The sequence below is a fragment of the Schistocerca americana genome, chromosome 4, assembly GCF_021461395.2.
Source record: "Schistocerca americana isolate TAMUIC-IGC-003095 chromosome 4, iqSchAmer2.1, whole genome shotgun sequence".
NCBI classification, from domain to species: domain Eukaryota; kingdom Metazoa; phylum Arthropoda; class Insecta; order Orthoptera; family Acrididae; genus Schistocerca; species Schistocerca americana.
This window is the reverse complement of record NC_060122.1, coordinates 816954714-816975012: the sequence shown is the minus strand read 5'-3', so window position 1 is coordinate 816975012 and position 20299 is coordinate 816954714. Positions and strand designations below refer to the sequence as shown.

At 41.8% G+C, this 20299-nt stretch overlaps 1 protein-coding gene across 1 annotated transcript in view; it reads left to right on the top strand.

The window, feature by feature from the left end:
- LOC124612363 (sideroflexin-2) overlaps nucleotides 1–20299 on the top strand; it is a 157675-nt gene that overhangs the window by 52451 nt on the left and 84925 nt on the right. The window contains exon 4 of the mRNA XM_047140520.1: nucleotides 8649–8847. Coding sequence (XP_046996476.1) covers nucleotides 8649–8847 — 199 coding nt within the window. The remainder of the gene's footprint in view (nucleotides 1–8648; nucleotides 8848–20299) is intronic.

Sequence of the window (20299 nt, the reverse complement as noted above, 5' to 3'; positions counted from 1 at the left end):
AATTCCGTATTACCCTCTTGAACCCACCGATTCCATATTCTGCTAACAGTCATTGGATCTCGACCAACGCGAGCAGCAATGTCGCGATATGATAAACCGCAATCGCGATAGGCTACAATCCGACCTTTATCAAAGTCGGAAACGTGATGGTACGCATTTCTCCTCCTTACACGAGGCATCACAACAACATTTCACCAAGCAACGACGGTCAACTGCTGTTTGTGTATGAGAAATCGGTTGGAAACTTTCCTCATGTCAGCACATTGTAGGTGTTGCCACCAGTGCCAACCTCGTGTGAATGCTCTGAAAAGCTAATCATTTGCATATCACAGGATCTTCTTCCTGTCGGTTAAATTTTGCATCTGTAGCACGTCATCTTCGTGGTGTAGCAATTTTCATGGCCTATAGTATATTTAAGTGGTGATCCCATATGCCAATAATTTCATAGTCAACACCTATAAGCAGTTCACTAAGTTTATCTCTGATACCTCTTATATTTTGATGAAATATGCTAATGCCTTCTCTGCTTGGAAACATGACATCCTCTGAAGGTGAGCCCTTAGTTAGATGGTCTTCCTTTAAGTGGATGTACCTATCAGCTGACTTCAATCTAAAAAAAGGTGCAATTCTAATACCAAGTACTACAGGAATTTTTCCATGAGTGATCCCACCTCCACTCACTACACTGTCACCTGTAAGCTTTGCCTGCCTTCCCTTTCCATACCTATTGAGGTGCAGGCCATGCCTAGTGAAACCCGATCTACTGATAGACCTAACTGGCACTACTGAAATGTGACCCATGTCCTCTGCCATCAGTGCCTTCTCCAGCCCCATGTTAACACACCTAATAGCCACTTTAAGATGAGGCCAATCATGACACTGAAACAGTTGCTTGAAATGCACATTATTGCCGCCAGTCTGAGTAGTTACCTTTACCAGGTCACCACCTACATCATATTCCCCTTCCCTATCAAGACTGTTCCCTACTCCACCCACTATCACTACCTGGTCTTCCTTCATAAAATTCCTACATAACCTGAGCCAACCCTGCACTAGGCTTCACACTGCTGGTGACCTGGTACTCACTCCCCAGCACTTCCTGCAACTGCTGGCCCACACCTCTACCATGAAAACTACCTAGCAGCAGAACCTTTCCATCAGTTACTACAGACTATAACCTCTCTGACAGGAAATCACGAATCCAGTCACATAATTGAGATGATATTCCATAAACATGCCATTTTTTTACAAGTTGCTTGTGTGTTACACTGTCAAAAACCGCCTGGAAATCTTGAAATACAGAATCAGTTTGAAATCTCTTGTCAGTAGCACTCAACACTTTGCGTGTGTAAAGAACTAGTTGTCTTTCACAAGAACGGTGTTTTCTAAATCCTTGTTGACTATCTGTCAATAGACCGATCTCTTCAAGGTAATTCATAATGTTCGAACACGATATGTGCTCCAAAATCCTGCTGCATACTGACATTTATGTTATGGGCCTGTAATTTAGTGGATAGCTCCTACTACCTTTCTTGAATATTGTTGTGACTTGTGCAACTTTTCAGTCTTTGGGTACAGATCTTTTGTCGAGTGAGTGGTTGTAAATGATTGTTAAGTAGGGAACTATTGCATCAGCATACTCTGAAAGGAGTGTTGAGTTGCAGATACCGAGGACACTCTACCCTCATTCCTCCAGAACCCCAACAGCTTCTCCCCCATTAGCCTCACCTGGTCCTACTCAACCCAACAAACCACTTTCCTAGATGTTGACCTCCATCTCAAAGATGGCTACATTAGTACCTCCATCCATATCAAGCCTACTAACCATATACAATACCTCCACTTCGACAGCTGCCACCCATTCCATACTGAGAAGTCCCTTCCATACACCCTAGCCACCAGAGGTTGTCGCATCTGCAGTGATGAGTGGTCCCTCTCAATATATACTGAGGGTCTCACAGGGGCCATCACAGACCATAATTATTTTCCAAACCCAGTACAAAAACAAATCTCCCTTGCCTTATCTTTCTAGTCTCTCACAGTCTCCCAAAATCTCACTGTCCGGGCACAGAGGAGCATTCCCCTTGTAACTCAATACCACCTAGGACTGGAGCAACTGAATTATATTCTCTGCCAGGATTTCGACTACCTCTCGTCATGCCCTGAAATGAGAAATGTCCTACCCACTATCCTTCCCACCCTCCCACAGTGGTATTGCACTATCCAGTGAACTTACACAATATACTCATTCATCCCTACACAACCCCTGCTCCCAACCCCTTGCCTCATAGCTCATATCCCTCTAATAGACCTAGATGCAAGACCTGTCCCATACATCCTCCCACGACCATCTGCTCCATTCCACTCAGAAACATCACCTATCCCATCAAAGGCAGAGCTACTTGTGAAACCATTCATGTAATCTACAAGCTAAGCTGCAAACACTGTGCTGCATTCTATGTGGTCATGACAACCAACAAGCTGCCTGTCCGTATGAATGGCAAACTGTGGCCAAGAAACAAGTGGACTACTGTGTTGCTGAGCACAGCCTGTGCCATATGGATCCTTCCCACCAGTACCATCTTTTCTGAACTGCACTGGTGGGAACTTTCTGTGCAATATATCCTACATTCCCATAACCCTCCTGGCCTCAACCTTCATTAGTCATTTTTCTCACCCATCCAGCCTCTTCCTTGTTCCCATTCTAGCATACAGCTCTCATTCCACCAACACACTCTGTCTTTTACTACTCTCTCTTTCTGCAACCCCCCCTCCCCTCCTTCCCTGTCTTCTGTCTAACATCCCAGCTGCTGTCCTACCGTCTCTCCACCTGGTCCTTTGCGCTCTCCAGCAGCACTTCATTGTCCCCCACCCCACCCTGCTATCCCTCTCCCTTCCTTCCCCAGCCTCCGCCATACTCCCACCCAGTTGCCTCTCCCATCATGCACTGCTGCTCGCAGTGTGGCTTCAGCTGCCAGAGGCTGCAGTCCAGTCATGTGAGTGCGCGCGCGCGCGTGTGTGTGTGTGTGTGTGTGTGTGTGTGTGTGTGTGTGTGAGTGTGAGTTGTCTTTGCGTCTCTCTCTCTGCTTTAGTTACTAAAAAATTCCAATTTTGCCAGCTACAGATTTTAGAACATAACCAATAATAGAACATAATATCTGAACTGTGTCTTTTAGATTCCTTGTAATGATTGTTATTTACACTAAAGTCTTGAAACATGGTACAGCTGTATTATTTCATCAGTGTAATCAAGTGCTGTAATTAGAATTTCTTATAAGAAAAACAAATGATGCTTAATCTATTATGAATAGGGAAGTTTTGATTCCAAATTTAGTTTTTAGTGCCGGCCGCGGTGGTCTAGCGGTTCTAGGCGCGCAGTCCGGAACCGCGCGACTGCTACGGTCGCAGGTTTGAATCCTGCCTCGGGCATGAATGTGTGTGATGTCCTTAGGTTAGTTAGGTTTAAGTAGTTCTAAGTTCTAGGGGACTGATGACCACAGTAGTTAAGTCCCATAGAGCTCAGAGCCATTTTGAACCATTAGTTTTTAGTAAATTACTTGAAAACTATAGATATAACTTATTGGTGTTACGTATTTAGTGATTTTATATCAAACTGAGGCTACATACGAATTTTCACCTTTCTGAGTCTAATATTTAGCGCCTTCAATTTTTCGAAAAAAAAAAAGAATTGTCGATTTTGACCAAAATATTGCTCCATTATCAAGTTGAGGGTTTTAACTTTTGATTGTGACATACATTTCACCCTCTGTACAATTGTCAGCTTTCTACCATCATTATTTAGCATCATTTATGTTTTTCTTAAAATAATATTTTTAGTGGAACATATTCATTTGATCACTCTGAGACTCCACACTGTTAATATTAATATACTGAAGCATACACGGACAAAGTTTGGAAAATTATTTAAATTTTTAATTTCGCTATTAGGTTTATGGTTCAGTCCTTTGTTTGTTAAGCATAGGTGTTTTGTGTTGATGTGATGCTAGTAGTAGTGAACTGGGGCAAGTCCTGGCACATTTGCTCGTCTCTGTATCTCTCACAGTTGTACAGTCCTTGTTTCACCACAATATGATTGGATCCATCTGTTAAACTTGGCTTCTAATTCCGCAATTACTTAACTTCTGCTCCATTTCATGGTCTCTGATAAACTTAGGCCAATGGTGGGAGCAGTGATCATTATATGATTGTAAATAAACAGTCTGAGTGTTTCATCTTGCTGTACCAGTGAAGTGGTCAAATTATATGCCTTTTGTAAGTGACAAATGTTGGTAATTCTTACCATCTCTCTCAAAACCATATGGCAATGTCTTTCCTTGTTTGATGTAGAGGTATGCGATGGTCTAAAGTGAAGATATCAGACATCATCAACAAAATGAACACCAGCATTCAGAAGGCAGAAATTGTGTACATATACCAAACTACTATCAATAGTTACAGGCATTCAGTCACAATATTTTTGTAAAAATAAACAGTGTTTCCAATGAAAGGATGTGCAATTCTTCAAGATTAGAAACCCTGATGGGTAGTGACTATTGATGGCACCCTGCAAATTTATATTAACACTCAGTACACTTTTGTAGTGAAAATATTGGGTGAGGCAAAAACAATGGTTGTTGAAAAAAAAAATTGTTATAGAATAATACTCAAATGAGGTTGCCATCTTACAAAATTAATGCTTGAAAACAATGTCTCACAGGTGGCAGCCATTTTCAGCAATGCATTCCTCAAGCCGCTCTCAGAAGTTGTCTTTCACTCACTTCCACATGAACTGCTTCCTTCAGTTCTTCAAGTGTATAAGGTTTATGCCCATATACACATGACTTGTGGGAACCCCACAAAAAGTTGTTGCACATGGACAGGCCTGGGGAATGAGGACGCCAACTAATGTCACCAAACAGGGAAATGACGCGATCGTGAAGAACAGTCCAAATAGCTTCCATTGACATTCCTGCTGTATGAGCTGCGGCCCCATCCTGCTCAAACCAAATTCTCCTGATAGGAATACATTTTCTTCATAGTTAAGTTAGGAAGAATTCAGTGATCATCTGTCTATAATGTTCTGAGGTTACGGTTACAGTGTTCCCGTTATCATCTTGGAAAAAGTATGGCCCAATAACATCTGTACCTGTCACAGCAGGCTGAATAGTCGCTTTGGAAGTATATAATGGTCTCTCATTGGATTTTCAGTGGCCCAATAACGACATTTCTGACAATTTACCGTGCCATTCAAATGAAAATGAGCTTCATCATTTACAAAAAACATAATATTGTCATTTTCCTCAAGTATGGCCTCCATATCTTGAGCAAAATTTAGCCGCTGTTCATAATCTGCAGGATTCAATTGTTGCACCATGACCATTTTGAGGGGATGAATCCTTTATCAATATGCAAAATACAACTTACTGAATGATTACTGAGATGCAGTTCAGCAGAATGTCTCCTAGCAGATTGACCAGGATTACAGACTATGGCTTGCTGAACTCTTTCAACATTTTCTGCAGTGCGTACTGAGTGAGGAGCCCCTGGTGGTTTTCTTTTCATCACTGTTCCACATAAACAAAATGATTCAACCCAATGTAAAAAGGTGTTATGAGTGGGAACCCTATCATGTCTCGTAAGACTGAAATGGTGATCAAACTCGTGCTGAACTGCAATGACAGACTCATTCAAACAACTTACGGGTTTGCTGCTGGGTGACATCGTCGAACACTGCTGATATTTCGACAGGAGCACACCCTGCCATTCTCAAGGCACAAATGCAAGGAAGAAGAAACGCGCAAGCAAATTTAATACCTCAGTTCACAGAGGAGAAACAAGGAAGACACCACACACAGAACAAGTGTCAACACAAACAAAGATAACCAACATCAGAAATATCGATAATTACTATTAATCAACAGGTGAGGTAGCACTAATTCTGTCCCTCTGTTTTTTGATGAGTGAGAGAGCAGCATTTAAACAAAATCCACCATCTCTGTTAATAAGGTTGCTTGATAGTCTTATTTCAACAGCTTCCTTAATAACACTATCCCAGTAGCTGGACGTGCCAGAATCTCCGTGTTTTGTATTCCATAGGATGACCAGTGTCAAGGCAATGTTCTGCAATAGCGGATTTGCTCGGCTGTTGTAAGCGTGTGTGACGCTTATGTTCAATACACCAGTCTTCCACAGTCCTGATTGTCTGACCAATATATGACATGCCACAACTGCAAGGAATACGATAGACCCCAGCCTTACGCAAACCAAGATCATCTTTTACAGACGCCAGCAGGGCCTTAATCTTGGAAGGTGGTTGAAAAACACATTTCACATCATATTTCCGCAAAATATGGCCAATCCTGTTGGAAATGCTTCCTGCGTAAGGCAAAAAGGCTGTAGGCTTAGGTGCCACTTCGTTGCTATCGTCACTCACCCATTGCACAGAAGGCTGATGGCGCAACGCACATTTGATCTACCTCTCACTATAACCATTCTGACGAAAGGTGACTTCGAGATGTGATAGCTCAGCTGCCAAACTTTCAGGGTCTGAGATAACGTGGGCCCTGTGAACCAAAGTGCGAAGTACCTCTTCATGCTGAGCTGGATGGTGACAACTATCAGCTCACAGATACAAGTCAGTGTGGGAAGGCTTCCTATAAACAGAATGTCCCAACGTACCATTAGTCTTCCTTTTGACCAACACATCAAGGAAGGGAAGGCATCCATTCTTTTCCACCTCCATAGTGAACTGAATATTCGGGTGGATTGAATTCAGATGTTCCAAAAACCAGTTTAAATTCTCACTACCATGAGGCCAAACAACAAAAGTATCGTCTACATATCTGAAAAAACAGACAGGTTTCAAGGTCGCTGACTCCAATGCACGTTCCTCAAAGTCCTCCTTAAACAAATTCGCCACAATAGGTGACATCGGGCTTCCCATTGCAACTCCATCAGTCTGTTCGTAGTACTGACCATTGAATAAAAAGTAAGTGGAAGTCAGCACATGTCGAAACAAATATGCTAACTCGACACCAAACTTAACCTCAATTAGCTGCAACGAATCAGAGAGAGGAACTCGAGTGAAAAGAGAAACCACATCAAAACTGAATAAAATATCAGAGTCATTCAAATGCAATCCCTGCAATCGACATAAGAAATCTGCAGAGTTCTTAATGTGGTGTTCACACCTACCTACTAGTGGGCACAACAAACTAGCAAGATATTTAGCACCATGATATGTTGGAGCACCAATATTAGAAACAATAGGCCTCAACGGGACAGCCTCTTTATGGACCTTACGGAGGCCATATCTAGGTGGTAGAGCACAGTAAGAATTAAGACTCTTGATAGTCTCCTGTGACAAAAAACTTTTCTTTAGGAGGTTATTTGTCTTTCTCTCAACACTCCTAGTAGGGTCAGCACCGATTTTGCGATACGCATCTTTTGAATGTAATCGTGCTTGCTCAACAAAATGGTGGCGTTTCCCTTGTCCACAGGTAAAATAACAAAATCAGCATCGTAAGCAAACACGCGGTGCTGCACAGCCAAAAGCTCCATGACCTCGACTAAACACAATGGTGGGAGCTACCAAACACATAATCACACCGGCCTTCCCCCCCCCCCTCCCCCCCTTCCCCACTCCTACTACCTGAGCCTGAATACTATCTGTTCTAAAAACGTCCATCCTTTCTCTCTCACCCTATACAACAACACAGTAGTGATAATCATGATTGCTTCTTAATTATTTAGGAAACCTGGATTCTTACGTGCTGCCACCCCTCTCCTCTCCCCTCCTGTAACAGTAGTACTTCAGTTCTTAGCTCACTATATTGCTCACAGTTTTGGTTTCATTCATACTTCCTTTATATATAACTTATCAGATCCCCACTTACTTCTCAGCTTTTTGAAAGCCATCAGTTGCTATAATTTCATTATCTGTTTCTCAATTGTCTTGTTCTTTTTAATATTTCTTAATTTTTCCACTTGGGCCCCCAGCAATCTCATATTTTCCAGTTATTTCCTCACTTTTTCCACAATCCACAGGCTAAAAAAGTATTGCATTTGATATGTTTTGTTCATTTGTATATGTGTTGTTGCTTGGCTAGCAATATATTTTCTTAACAATATAGGAAAAGGTAGATTCCTATTTACTGTAAAGACAACAAGTTAAGTTGTAGACAGGCACAATTGAAAGACATTTACACATAAGCTTTTGGCCACAGCCTTTGTCAGAAGAAGAAAGAAAACACACACCATTTATTCACAAAAGCAAGCACATCATGCGGGCACATTGTGAGATGCCTGAGGTGTGCTTGCTTGTGTGAATGAATGGTGAGTGTTTCTCTTTCTTTTTCTGGTTCACAGCTTATTTGTAAGTTTCTTTTAGTTGTTACTGTCTGCAACTTAACGTGTCATCTTTTCAGTAAGTAGCAATCTATCTTTTCCTACATTGTGGATATTCCAGCCTGGAGTTTCCATTGTTTGAAAACTTTTATTAAATTTTTATTGGATTGTTGTGTATATTTTGGGCTAATTCCTTTGTAGATTGTTGGTTAGGTTCATGTAAATCTGTGTTTTGTAATAACTTTATTATATCTATTTTAAAATAACATTTTAATCAATTCTGCCCCACTGTTCTTCTCCAGGACATCCACTGCAGTGGTATTTTGGCAGTGGGTGAACCAGTCGTTCAATGCTCTTGTTAACTACACAAATAGAAATGCAAATTCTGATGTGACAACAACACAGCTAGGGGTTGCTTATGTGTCAGCAACTGCATCAGCTATGATTACAGCTGTAGGATGCCGTACATTCTGGGAGAAACGAGCCAGCTCCCTCTTGCAGGTATTGCTATGCATCAGTATATATCCAAAAAATATTTTTGTAGTTTTAATGTCACAAACTTATCAGTCATGTTGTAGCAGGTCACACTATGTGTGACTTATTTCTAATTATATACAGGGTGTCACAGGCGGAATGGTCAGTATTGAAGGATATGACGAGAACAATCATTAGAAGCAAAAGAAGTCTTGTAAACATGGGCTCTAAAATGAATTCATTAAGAACTGTGAGCACTTCTTCAGATTCAGTATTGTGAAACAAGTCTCTCCTGCTGCAAGCTCTTCCCTTTCATGTTTTTGGAGGAGGTAGTGTATACCAAACAAGAAAAAACTGTCTCTTTTACTTGGATTCTAAAATGTAACAGTATTATGAGAAGGAAAGTTGCTGCTCACCATATAGCGGAGATGCTGGGTCGCATATAGGCACAACAAAGAGACTCTCACAGTCATGTGTATCTATTGTTAACGAAGGCCCATGGCTGGAGGTTTTAATTGTGAGGGTCTTTTTGTAGTGCCTATCTGTGACTCAGCATCTCAGCTATATGGTGAGTAGCAACTTTCCTTCACATAATATTGTTACATTCCATCCTGGATTTTCCATTGTTTGATTTTGTCCATCCTGGATTTTCTATTGTTTGATTTTTGGGTTCTAAAGTGCACGTAAAGTGTTACGAACATTTATTCAGTACAAGAGATGAATTTCACAGTTGTGGAGATGAACAAGTGCTCATAGCTCTTAATATATGCACTTTAGAAGCCATATTTACAGGAAATTTTTCTTATTTTGGTCCTTACTACCACCTTTCAAAACAAGGCAATCAAGAGCTTGCAGTAAAAGAGATTTGTTTTGCTGCATCAAAGATGAAGGTATGTTCTTAGCTCTTAAGGTATGCATTTTTGACACCGTGTTTACTAGGCCCTTTGCTTCAAAGGATTGTTCTTGTCATTTCCCTGAATATTTAGCATTCCTCCTTGGACACCCTGTATATTCGTGTCATCTGGAATTGGCTGACATGTGTGCTGTTGCAGTGTCTTTTAATGTTGACTGTTACTAGTTACTGACACCATTCTGTCTGCCTCACATGTAAATTTTTTCATAAATGTGCGCCTTGTTGACAAGGATGTAAAAAGTACATTAGAACAGGTGTGAAGGGAATGAAAATTATAACAGGCTATAGCAAACACTGAAACTTGTGTAAACTTCTATATTATTGCTCAGTCTGAGTGCACTGTTGTCATCATTAACAGTATAAATTTTTCACAGGTTTTAAAGAAAAGTCTTTCCATATTTTTGTAAAATCCCAGTAACCCCCCCCCCCCCCCCCCCAAACACACACACAAACACACATGATTCTTTAAAGAATAGAACTCCCATGTAAAAACAGATCCATTTTTTAAAAAATGAGCTAGTCTTTCACATACCTCAGTGTTTATGGTGTCATATCTCTTTAACTTTGAGTTGTACAATGATATAATTTTTTATAACTAAAAACGAAGATGATGTGACTTACCAAAAGAAAGCGCTGGCAGGTCGATAGACACACAAACGTACACACAAAATTTAAGCTTTCGCAACCAACGGTTGCTTTGTCAGGAAAGAGGGAAGGAGAGGGAAAGACGAAAGGATGTGGATTTTAAGGGAGAGGGTAAGGAGTCATTCCAATCCCGGGAGCGGAAAGACTTACCTTAGGGGGAAAAAAGGACAGGTATACACTCACACACACACACACACACACACACACACACACACACACACACACACATATCCATCCACACATACACAGACACAAGCAGACATTTTAAAAAGCAAAGAATTTGGGCAGAGATGTCTGTCGAGGCGGAAGTAAAGAGGCAAAGATGTTGTTGAAAGACAGATGAGGTATGAGTGGCGGCAACTTGAAATTAGCGGAGGTTGAGGCCTGGCGGATAACGAGAAGAGGGGGTATACTGAAGGGCAAGTTTCCATCTCCAGAGTTCTGACAGGTTGGTGTTAGTGGGAAGTATCCAGATAACCCGGACGGTGTAACACTGTGCCAAGATGTGCTGGCCGTGCACCAAGGCATTTTTAGCCACAGGGTGATCCTCATTACCAACAAACACTGTCTGCCTGTGTCCATTCATGTGAATGGACAGTTTGTTGCTGGTCATTCCCACATAGAAAGCTTCACAGTGTAGGCAGGTCAGTTGGTAAATCACGTGGGTGCTTTCACACGTGACTCTGCCTTTGATCGTGTGCACCTTCCGGGCTACAGGACTGGAGTAGATGGTGGTGGGAGGGTGCATGGGACAGGTTTTACACCGGGGGCGGTTACAAGGGTAGGAGCCAGAGGGTAGGGAAGGTGGTTTGGGGATTTCATAGGGATGAACTAAAAGGTTACGAAGGTTAGGTGGACGGCGGAAAGACACTCTTGGTGAAGTGGGGAGGATTTCATGAAGGATGGATCTCATTTCAGGGCAGGATTTGAGGAAGTCGTATCCCTGCTGGAGAGCCACATTCAGAGTCTGATCTAGTCCCGGAAAGTGTCCTGTCACAAGTGGGGCACTTTTGGGGTTCTTCTGTGGGAGGTTCTGGGTTTGAAGGGATGAGGAAGTGGCTCTGGTTATTTGCTTCTGTACCAGGTCGGGAGGGTAGTTGCGGGATGCGAAAGCTGTTTTCAGGTTGTTGGTGTAATGGTTCAGGGATTCCGGACTGGAGCAGATTCGTTTGCCACGAAGACCTAGGCTGTAGGGAAGGGACCGTTTGATGTGGAATGGGTGGCAGCTGTCATAATGGAGGTACTGTTGCTTGTTGGTGGGTTTGATGTGGACGGACGTGTGAAGCTGGCCATTGGACAGGTGGAGGTCAACGTCAAGGAAAGTGGCATGGGATTTGGAGTAGGACCAGGTGAATCTGATGGAACCAAAGGAGTTGAGGTTGGAGAGGAAATTCTGGAGTTCTTCTTCACTGTGAGTCCAGATCATGAAGATGTCATCAATAAATCTGTACCAAACTTTGGGTTGGCAGGCCTGGGTAACCAAGAAGGCTTCCTCTAAGCGACCCATGAATAGGTTGGCGTACGAGGGGGCCATCCTGGTATTCATGGCTGTTCCCTTTAATTGTTGGTATGCCTGGCCTTCAAAAGTGAAGAAGTTGTGGGTCAGGATGAAGCTGGCTAAGGTAATGAGGAAAGTGGTTTTAGGTAGGGTGGCAGGTGATCGGCGTGAAAGGAAGTGCTCCATCGCAGCTAGGCCCTGGACGTGCGGAATATTTGTGTGTAAGGAAGTGGCATCAATGGTTACAAGGATGGTTTCCGGGGGTAAGGATTCCAGGCGTTAGAGAAAGTGGTTGGTGTCTTTGATGAAGGATAGGAGACTGCATATAATGGGTTGAAGGTGTTGATCTACGTAGGCAGAGATACGTTCTGTGGGGGCTTGGTAACCAGCTACAATGGGACGGCCGGGAGAATGGGTTTGTGAATTTCAGGAAGAAGGTAGAAGGTAGGGGTGCGGGGTGTTGGTGGGGTCAGGAGGTTGATGGAGTCAGGTGAAAGGTTTTGTATGGGGCCTAAGGTTCTGAGGATTCCTTGAAGCTCCGCCTGGACATCAGGAATGGGATTACCTTGGCAGACTTTGTATGTGGTGTTGTCTGAAAGCTGACGCAGTCCCTCAGCCACATACTCCCGACGATCAAGTACCACGGTTGTGGAACCCTTGTCCGCCAGAAGAATGACGATGGATCGGTCAGCCTTCGGATCACGGATAGCCTGGGCTTCAGCAGTGATGATGTTGGGAGTAGGATTAAGGTTTTTCAAGAAGGATTGAGAGGGTAGGCTGGAAGTGAGGAATTCCTGGAAGGTTTGGAGAGGGTGATTTTGAGGAAGAGGAGGTGGGTCCCGCTGTGACGGAGGACGGAACTGTTCCAGGCAGGGTTCAATTTGGATAGTGTCTGAGGGGGTTGGATCATTGGGAGTAGGATTAGGATCATTTTTCTTTGTGGCAAAGTGATATTTCCAGCAGAGAGTACGAGTGTAGGACAGTAAATCTTTGACGAGGGCTGTTTGGTTGAATCTGGGAGTGGGGCTGAAGGTGAGGCCTTTGTATAGGACAGAGGTTTCGGATTGGGAGAGAGGTTTGGAGGAAAGGTTAACTACTGAATTGGGGTGTTGTGGTTCCAGATTACATAGATTGGAATTTTGAGTTTTTGGAGGGAGTGGAGCTGGAAGTGGGAGATTGAGTAGATGGGAGAGACTGGGTTTGTGTGCAATGAGAGGAGGTTGAGGTTTGCTGGAAAGCTTGTGAAGGGTGAGTGAGTTGCCTTTCCGCATGTGGGAAACCAGGAGATTGGATAATTTTTTTTTGAGGTGGAGGGTGGCATGCTGTTCTAATTTGCGGTTGGCCTGTAGGAGGATGCTCTGAACAGCCGGCGTGGATGCGGGAGAGGAAAGATTGAGGACTTTTATTAAGGATAGGAGTTGACGGGTGTGTTCATTGGCTGAGTTGATGTGTAAGTGAAGGATTAGGTAGGTGAGGGCAATGGATTGTTCAGTTTGGAACTGATATAGGGACTGATGGAAAGAAGGGTTACAGCCAGAGATGGGAACTTTAAGTGTGAGGCCTTTGGGGGTAATGCCAAATGTCAGACAAGCCTGAGAAAATAAAATATGGGAGCGTAATCTGGCTAGGGCGAAGGCATGTTTGCGGAGGGAATGTAAATAAAACTTAATGGGGTCGTTGTGGGGGTGTTGTGAGGGTGACATGGTATTAGATGGTGGAAAGTGTAACATGAGGCTGAAATGAAAATGAAAAAAAATATATATATGGGGAGAGATAAAGGTGAAGTGTCTGTATATGTGTGGATGGGTGTGTGTGTGTGTGTGTGTGTGTGTGTGTGTGTGTGTGTGTGTGTGTGTGTGTGCGCGCGCGCGCGCAAGTGTATACCCGTCCTTTTTTCCCCCTAAGGTGAGTCTTTCCGCTCCCGGGATTGGAATTACTCCTTACCCTCTCCCTTAAAACCCTTTCGTCTTTCCCTCTCCTTCCCTCTTTCCTGACGAAGCAACCGTTGGTTGCGAAAGTTTGAATTTTGTGTGTACGTTTGTGTTTGTTTGTGTGTCTATCGACCTGCCAGCACTTTCTTTTGGCAAGTCACATCATCTTTGTTTTTAGATATATTTTTCCCATGTGGAATGTTTCCCCCTATTATATTGATATAATTTTTTAGGTACATACGGCAGTGTTTGTAGATATCGTCTGCAAAATGTGTTGCAAATAGAATTTATAGTAAAGCAGTAATAAATTAAAATGCCATGCCTGATGCTGAAATTGTACTGCATCAACAACAAAAATGCACTTTTCCTTTCACTATTTTGTGGGGGTTATCTCTTGGGGTGATACCACATAAAGTATGCCAGTGTCCAGAAAATGGTTAAAGCTATTGATTTAATTACCTTTGTTGAAGAACAGACTATAATAGATCATCGGCTGGAAATGAGTCTTACAGAAATAGTGAGAATCATTAGAAATGGTATGGTGAATGATGGGGAAACTGAATGGCATAGACTGACGAGTTGGAAAATAGGTACAAAGGGGAGTTTGAAAAGATGATGTTGGGTTGGGCAAATAAGGGTGAACAGGGGGACATCTGGAAAAAAGAGTACACGGGAAGGTAGTCAGTTCAGGCAAGAACAAAAAGAATAAAGCAAAAAGGAAATTATTGTAAATATGGTAAGATGGTGTAGTAAAACATAAAAGTTACAAGAGAGTGTGTAGTGATACACATTTACCTTGTTTATTCAATCAATTGATTAAATTGTAGTGTAATATTGATTGAGTTAAAATACTTACTTTCATGTGTGCTCGCTTCCTAATGATGATGTCTGTCAGATGAAATTAAAATATCATCACTCTTTAAGCTTCTTGATTGATGTCTGGCTGCAGCTACCTATTTGCTCATCATTGTTCACTCTGCTCACATTAACCCATTTGCTTACAGTTTTTTGAAATAAAATTTACCATATGATTGTGATTATTGTTAGCATGTATTTTAGTTTTTCGTACATACAGGATTATTTACAAAATATGGACAAGTATATTCATTCCAGCCGCTTACAGTACAACAAATATTCACAGATAGTCCATTTGTGTGTGGTTCCTCATGAAGGAATTGTCCAAATGAAGTGCACTTTTACATTTCCTACATTCAAGTCACGGTAGTCCACATTGTCTGCAATCACAACAGACCTAGCTTTTTTTATAGGGAATGATTTTCTTTTCAGTCAATATTATTTTGTTTTCTTTTCTGTCAAGATTATTTTCCTTTTTATTAGTTGGGCTTACAATTCCAACAGCATTTCCTAAACAAGTTGAGAGAACCTTACCAATTGTCCATGTAAAAAATTCTTGACATTGTAAAAAGATCTGCATCATATGTTGAGGACAACCTTTTTATTGACTGTAGATTTGACAGCCATATTACCATTCCCTTTGGCCTTTCCAGTATATATCTTCGCATTCTGGCTGCATCCATTTTCTGAACTAGATACTTCATGTATCTTTATGCCAAATTTATCTCTATTTGATGGACTGTACTAAACATATGAAAGTCTACCCATAAATTTCATCAGACTTTTGTCAATGCTGACATTTTTGCCTGTAACATTTCCCTCCCAGGGGACGCCACTTGATAATAGGCACCTTCAATGCCAGGTGGGAGGGTTTGCATTCTTTGTTTGAAGTCGAGAGCTGTACTGGCAGTAGCGTAGCTACTGGCAGGGTCACCCAAGCCACATTGGTCTTTACTGAGGAGCCAGACAAAATGTGTCCCACAACATTGGTCAGGGAGGGCTCTAGATGCATAGTGAAGCCAGCTTCCCTAACACAAATCCTGATCCTCCAAGTTGTGGGTTTGGTATGGTGCTAATAACCCCAGACTGTAAAAATAAGTATATTATGGAAATTCAACAGAAGCATTGGGAACTGGATGGAAACATGTATCATGACCGATAAAGGATCTGACAGTAGCATTGTGGAATGTGACAACAGTGCTTCAGCCTGGAAAAATGAAAGAAATAGCCAGTGAAATTTTAAAATTTAAATATGATGTAGACCAGCAGGAAATAGAATGGCAAGGAAAGGAAAATAGATAAACATGAGTACTCATTGGCATATAGTGGACCAGAAGAAGGAACAGGCCAACTTGGAACAAGGTTTATAATAACTAGGGAGTTAGGAAAAGTCTATTAGAATTTAAACCCATAAATGAAAGGATTTGCAGATTCACACTAAGAAGGAAATATCATAGTGAATGCACATGCACCAACAGAGGACAAAGAAGGTGAAGTTAAAGGACAGTACTACGAAGATTTGGAAAAAGTATGCTACGCAGTACCTAAATATCACTTGATGCTAGTAATAGGAGATTTTAATGCAGAAATATGGAGAACTGAACATCCATATGGAGTTTCTGGAAAATATTCACTACATGAAGAAAACAACGAGAATGGAGACTTACTACGCCAATTTACAGCAAGGAATAATATGATTATTAAATATATCAGCTTCCCACACAAGAGGAGCCATCTGGCTACTTGGAAGTCTGCAGTCAATGGAGAAGTCAATCAGAATGACCATATTTTAGTGATTGCATGCCACCCCTCGTCATTTATGGATGTATGGAGCTGTATAGAACCAAACTGTTACTCAGACCACTTTGTGATAAAATCAGTCACTAACAAATGGCAACAGAACAGGAAAGAAGATGAAATGGAATACTGACAAACTGAAAATCCTTAATGAAGTAAAAAAATACCGAGTAACGCTAAGCAGAAAGTTGAGCATTGAAGAGACTGCAGTAGGAGTAGATGAAAGGTGGAGCAGGATTGAGAAAGCCATTAAAGATGCTGCAGAAGAAATAATAAGCATAAGAAAAAACAGATGAATCCAGGAACAGTTTGTCAAAGACTGCAGGTCAGGAATAGAGGAAAAGAATGGGGCAAGAACAAAAACGCTGCAGAGAGAAAACAAATGATGTGGAGCAATTAGAGAATTAAGGAGAAGAGCTGACAGACTGTGCAAGAGAAAGAAAAGAAAGTGGACTAAGAAGAAATTTCAAGAACTAGAAGAGTTAAAGGATCAGGGTGAAATAAGAAAGTTCTATCATGCTGTAGGCAAAATAAAGAATATATTTCAGCCAAAAATAATGGCATGTTCCAATAAAGATGGGAAAATGATAAGGGAGGAAGAACAGATAGTGGGAAGATGGGCAGAATATTTCAAAGGTACAATAAGCACCAGCCTAGAAGATGAAGAGACAGCTCTACAGGAGGAAAGAGTGGATCTGGAAGTAGACAATGATGCCAATGAGACAAGAAAGCTAACACTACAAGAGGTCACCCAGGCTGTGCAAAATTCAAAAAAACAATCAAATCCCTGGGGAAGATAGCATAATCCCTGAATCAATAAAACCTGGTGGTGAGGCTGTAATAAAGGAGTTGCACACATTAATGTCGGAAACTATGCCAGATAATTGAAAAGCTGGAATAATAATCCCTGTATATAAGAAAGGGATCAGAACAGCATGTGAAAACTATAGAAGTATAACACTCCTATGCTCAGCTTATAAGATCTTCACATGTATGTTAAACGAGAGGATACATAAGTGTGCAGAAGACAAACTAGGGGAATATCAGCATGCCTTTCGACCAGACAGAGGAACAACTGATCAAATATTTGTAATAAGACAAATGATGGAAAAGTTCCATGAATATGATATCAGTCTGCATTTCCTATTTGTCGACTGCAAACAAGCCTTTGACAGCATAAACTGGCAAGTACTACTCAGAGTACTGGAAGAACTTGGTATATGTGCTAAACTAATAAGACTAATCAGAATGACAATGACAGAGACAAGAGCAAAAGTAAAGGTCCTTAGTAGAAAAACTGAAAGCTTTGACTTTAATGAAGGTGTGAATCAACGTTATAGCCTCTACATTGTCTATTCAATATAGCCCTGCATAGTGTAGTAAATAAAATCAATAAAAGAGGCACCATATGTATGAAAACTAATCAGACATGTGCATATGCCGATGACATTGCTACAATAGGAAGAAATATCAATACCCTCCAAGAAACATTCTGGCCAATGGAAAAAGAAGCCTTAAAAATTGGCCTCATAGTAAATGTAAACAAAACAAAATATATGGTAATGTGACAATATGAGGTCAGAAGAACCCCTGAAGACCTAAACATCAGTGGGAAATGATTCAAAGGAGTATCCTCTTTTAACTACCTGGGAGCCCTAATAACAAATGATAACAGTATTGGAAAGATATATGGGAAAGAATATAAGCAGGAAACAGAACTTACTTTGCAAATATGCAACTTTTCAGAAATAGCTTTCTCACAAGAAAAACAAAACTGTTACTAAGTGATTCTCCAGTCTGCCCAGTTATCAGATATGGGTCACAGGTATGGACGTTGACAGGACACGACAAAAATGCACTAAGAACCTTTGAGTGGAAAATACAACACATAATCTGTGGTCCAATAAGGAAAGAAGAAGGCTGGAGAATACAGTACAACACTGAATTAGAAGTGTTAATACAACATAGGGACATAGTAAAATTTGTCAAATTACAGCGAATACGATGGCTAGGACACGTGGAGAGAATGGCAGAGCATAGAATTCCAAAGAAAATGATGAAAGGTGTGATCCATTCAGTTATGCGAAAAGGGAGACCTAGAAGAAGATGGATTGATGATGTAATAGTGGAGCTACTAGTATGGGAGTCCAGTGGTGGAAAAGAGCAGCAAACAACAGAGAAATGTGGAGGAAGATCATTGAAGAAGCCAAGGGTCACTAAGGGCTGTAGCGCTACTGATGAAGAAGAGGGAGGAGGACATATACTCTTTGAAACCTACCGACAATTGTGAAGTGACTGGTCTTACTTTTCTGAGTATAACATATAATGTATCTGGTGAACCAATAGAAAAGTGCAGATGCCTGGAGATAGCTGTGAATCATTGAGGTTTCACTGACCAGCAAATTCTTGAGTCCCAATCACTCTTCCTTTTCACCAGTTTATCCTGAATGGGAGGTTTCCTTGTCTCAGATGTAAGGATGCTGAGGGCAAAGTGCACTTTCAGTTAAATCACTGTTACAGCAAACCATGCAGTGTTCTCTTTTAAATCAGACACCAGTATTTTGACTGCATGAGAGTTTGTTTCTCTTGTAATGACTCACAAACCTGTGATATCAGACATTCATATACGACTTGAAGTTGTGTAGGATTTTGTCTCAGACACCATATTACTGTAGGTTCTATTGCACGTATCACAGAGTGAGACCTATTTGCCACGTAGAGTGCACGCATCATGTAGCACGGGCAGACCTGCTGACTGAAGTGTTTATTTGAGGGTGGCTGGCTGGTGTAGCCGAGCGGTTCTAGGCACTACAGTCGGGAACCACGCGACCGCTACGGTCGCAGGTTCGAATCCTGGCTCAGGCATGGAAGTGTGTGATGTCCTCAGATTTAAGTAGTTATGAGTTCTAGGGGACTGATGACCTTAGAAGTTAAGTCCCATAGTGCTCAGAGCCATATGTGGGTGGCGAAGTGGAAGGGGCAATGCTCACACTGAGCTCAACTACTGTGGAATTGCCTTGTGCTTTGTGCCAAATGTTGATGTTGTGAGCATAAATGTTAGCCGTCCGTGATAGCCATGTGCCAATTTTATTGCTGAGCATGTCTCTACACGTGTTTGGACACTCTACTGCGTACAGATGGATTGGCATGGCAAGTCTGGATTTTATCAAGCTGCCATCAGGCCATAAAGTACCCATGCTGACAGTGTAGAGTAGAGGCATTGTCATGATGGTGTAGATACTAAAGTGAAAACAGAGGACGTTCCTATGCATGTGTCGCCCTGTGGTCCCCTTGTTGTAGTGTTAGCTTTGGGCTGCAAAGGGCCTGTCGTATCTTGAGTGCTGACAGGAACAGTTGTGCCTACAGAAGGAGCTGGAAGAGCTCTTGTCAGGCAAAGCATATAAGTGATCCTGTTCATAAGGCAACCTTGTTGTTGTCCAGTGATGTGGATTTATACAAAGTTGTCCAAAATATGGTGCCCTCCATTGAGCCTGAGAAACTTCCCTTTGACTAAGTTTCTCAGTTGCTTTTGCTGTATTCTGGTCATCAGACCCATGTGGTGATGGCACAAATGCAATTTAACTAACACACAAGAGCTAGAGGCAGCCGTAAGCAGTCCGGATTGTCAGTTTGCAGGGCCTCTCGTGCAAGTATCCTTTTTAGTGTACCAAATGTGCTGCTACTCATGCAGACTCACTAATTGAGGACACAACTGACCAGTTAGGTTCTGACCCCGTGATTCTGAAAAGAACGTTGACCTTGCCTGATCCTTCTTTAGCTAACAGTGTCCAAAGGGTGGAATTGTATGAACTTATGGTGGCTCAAAGGATGTCCTTCCCG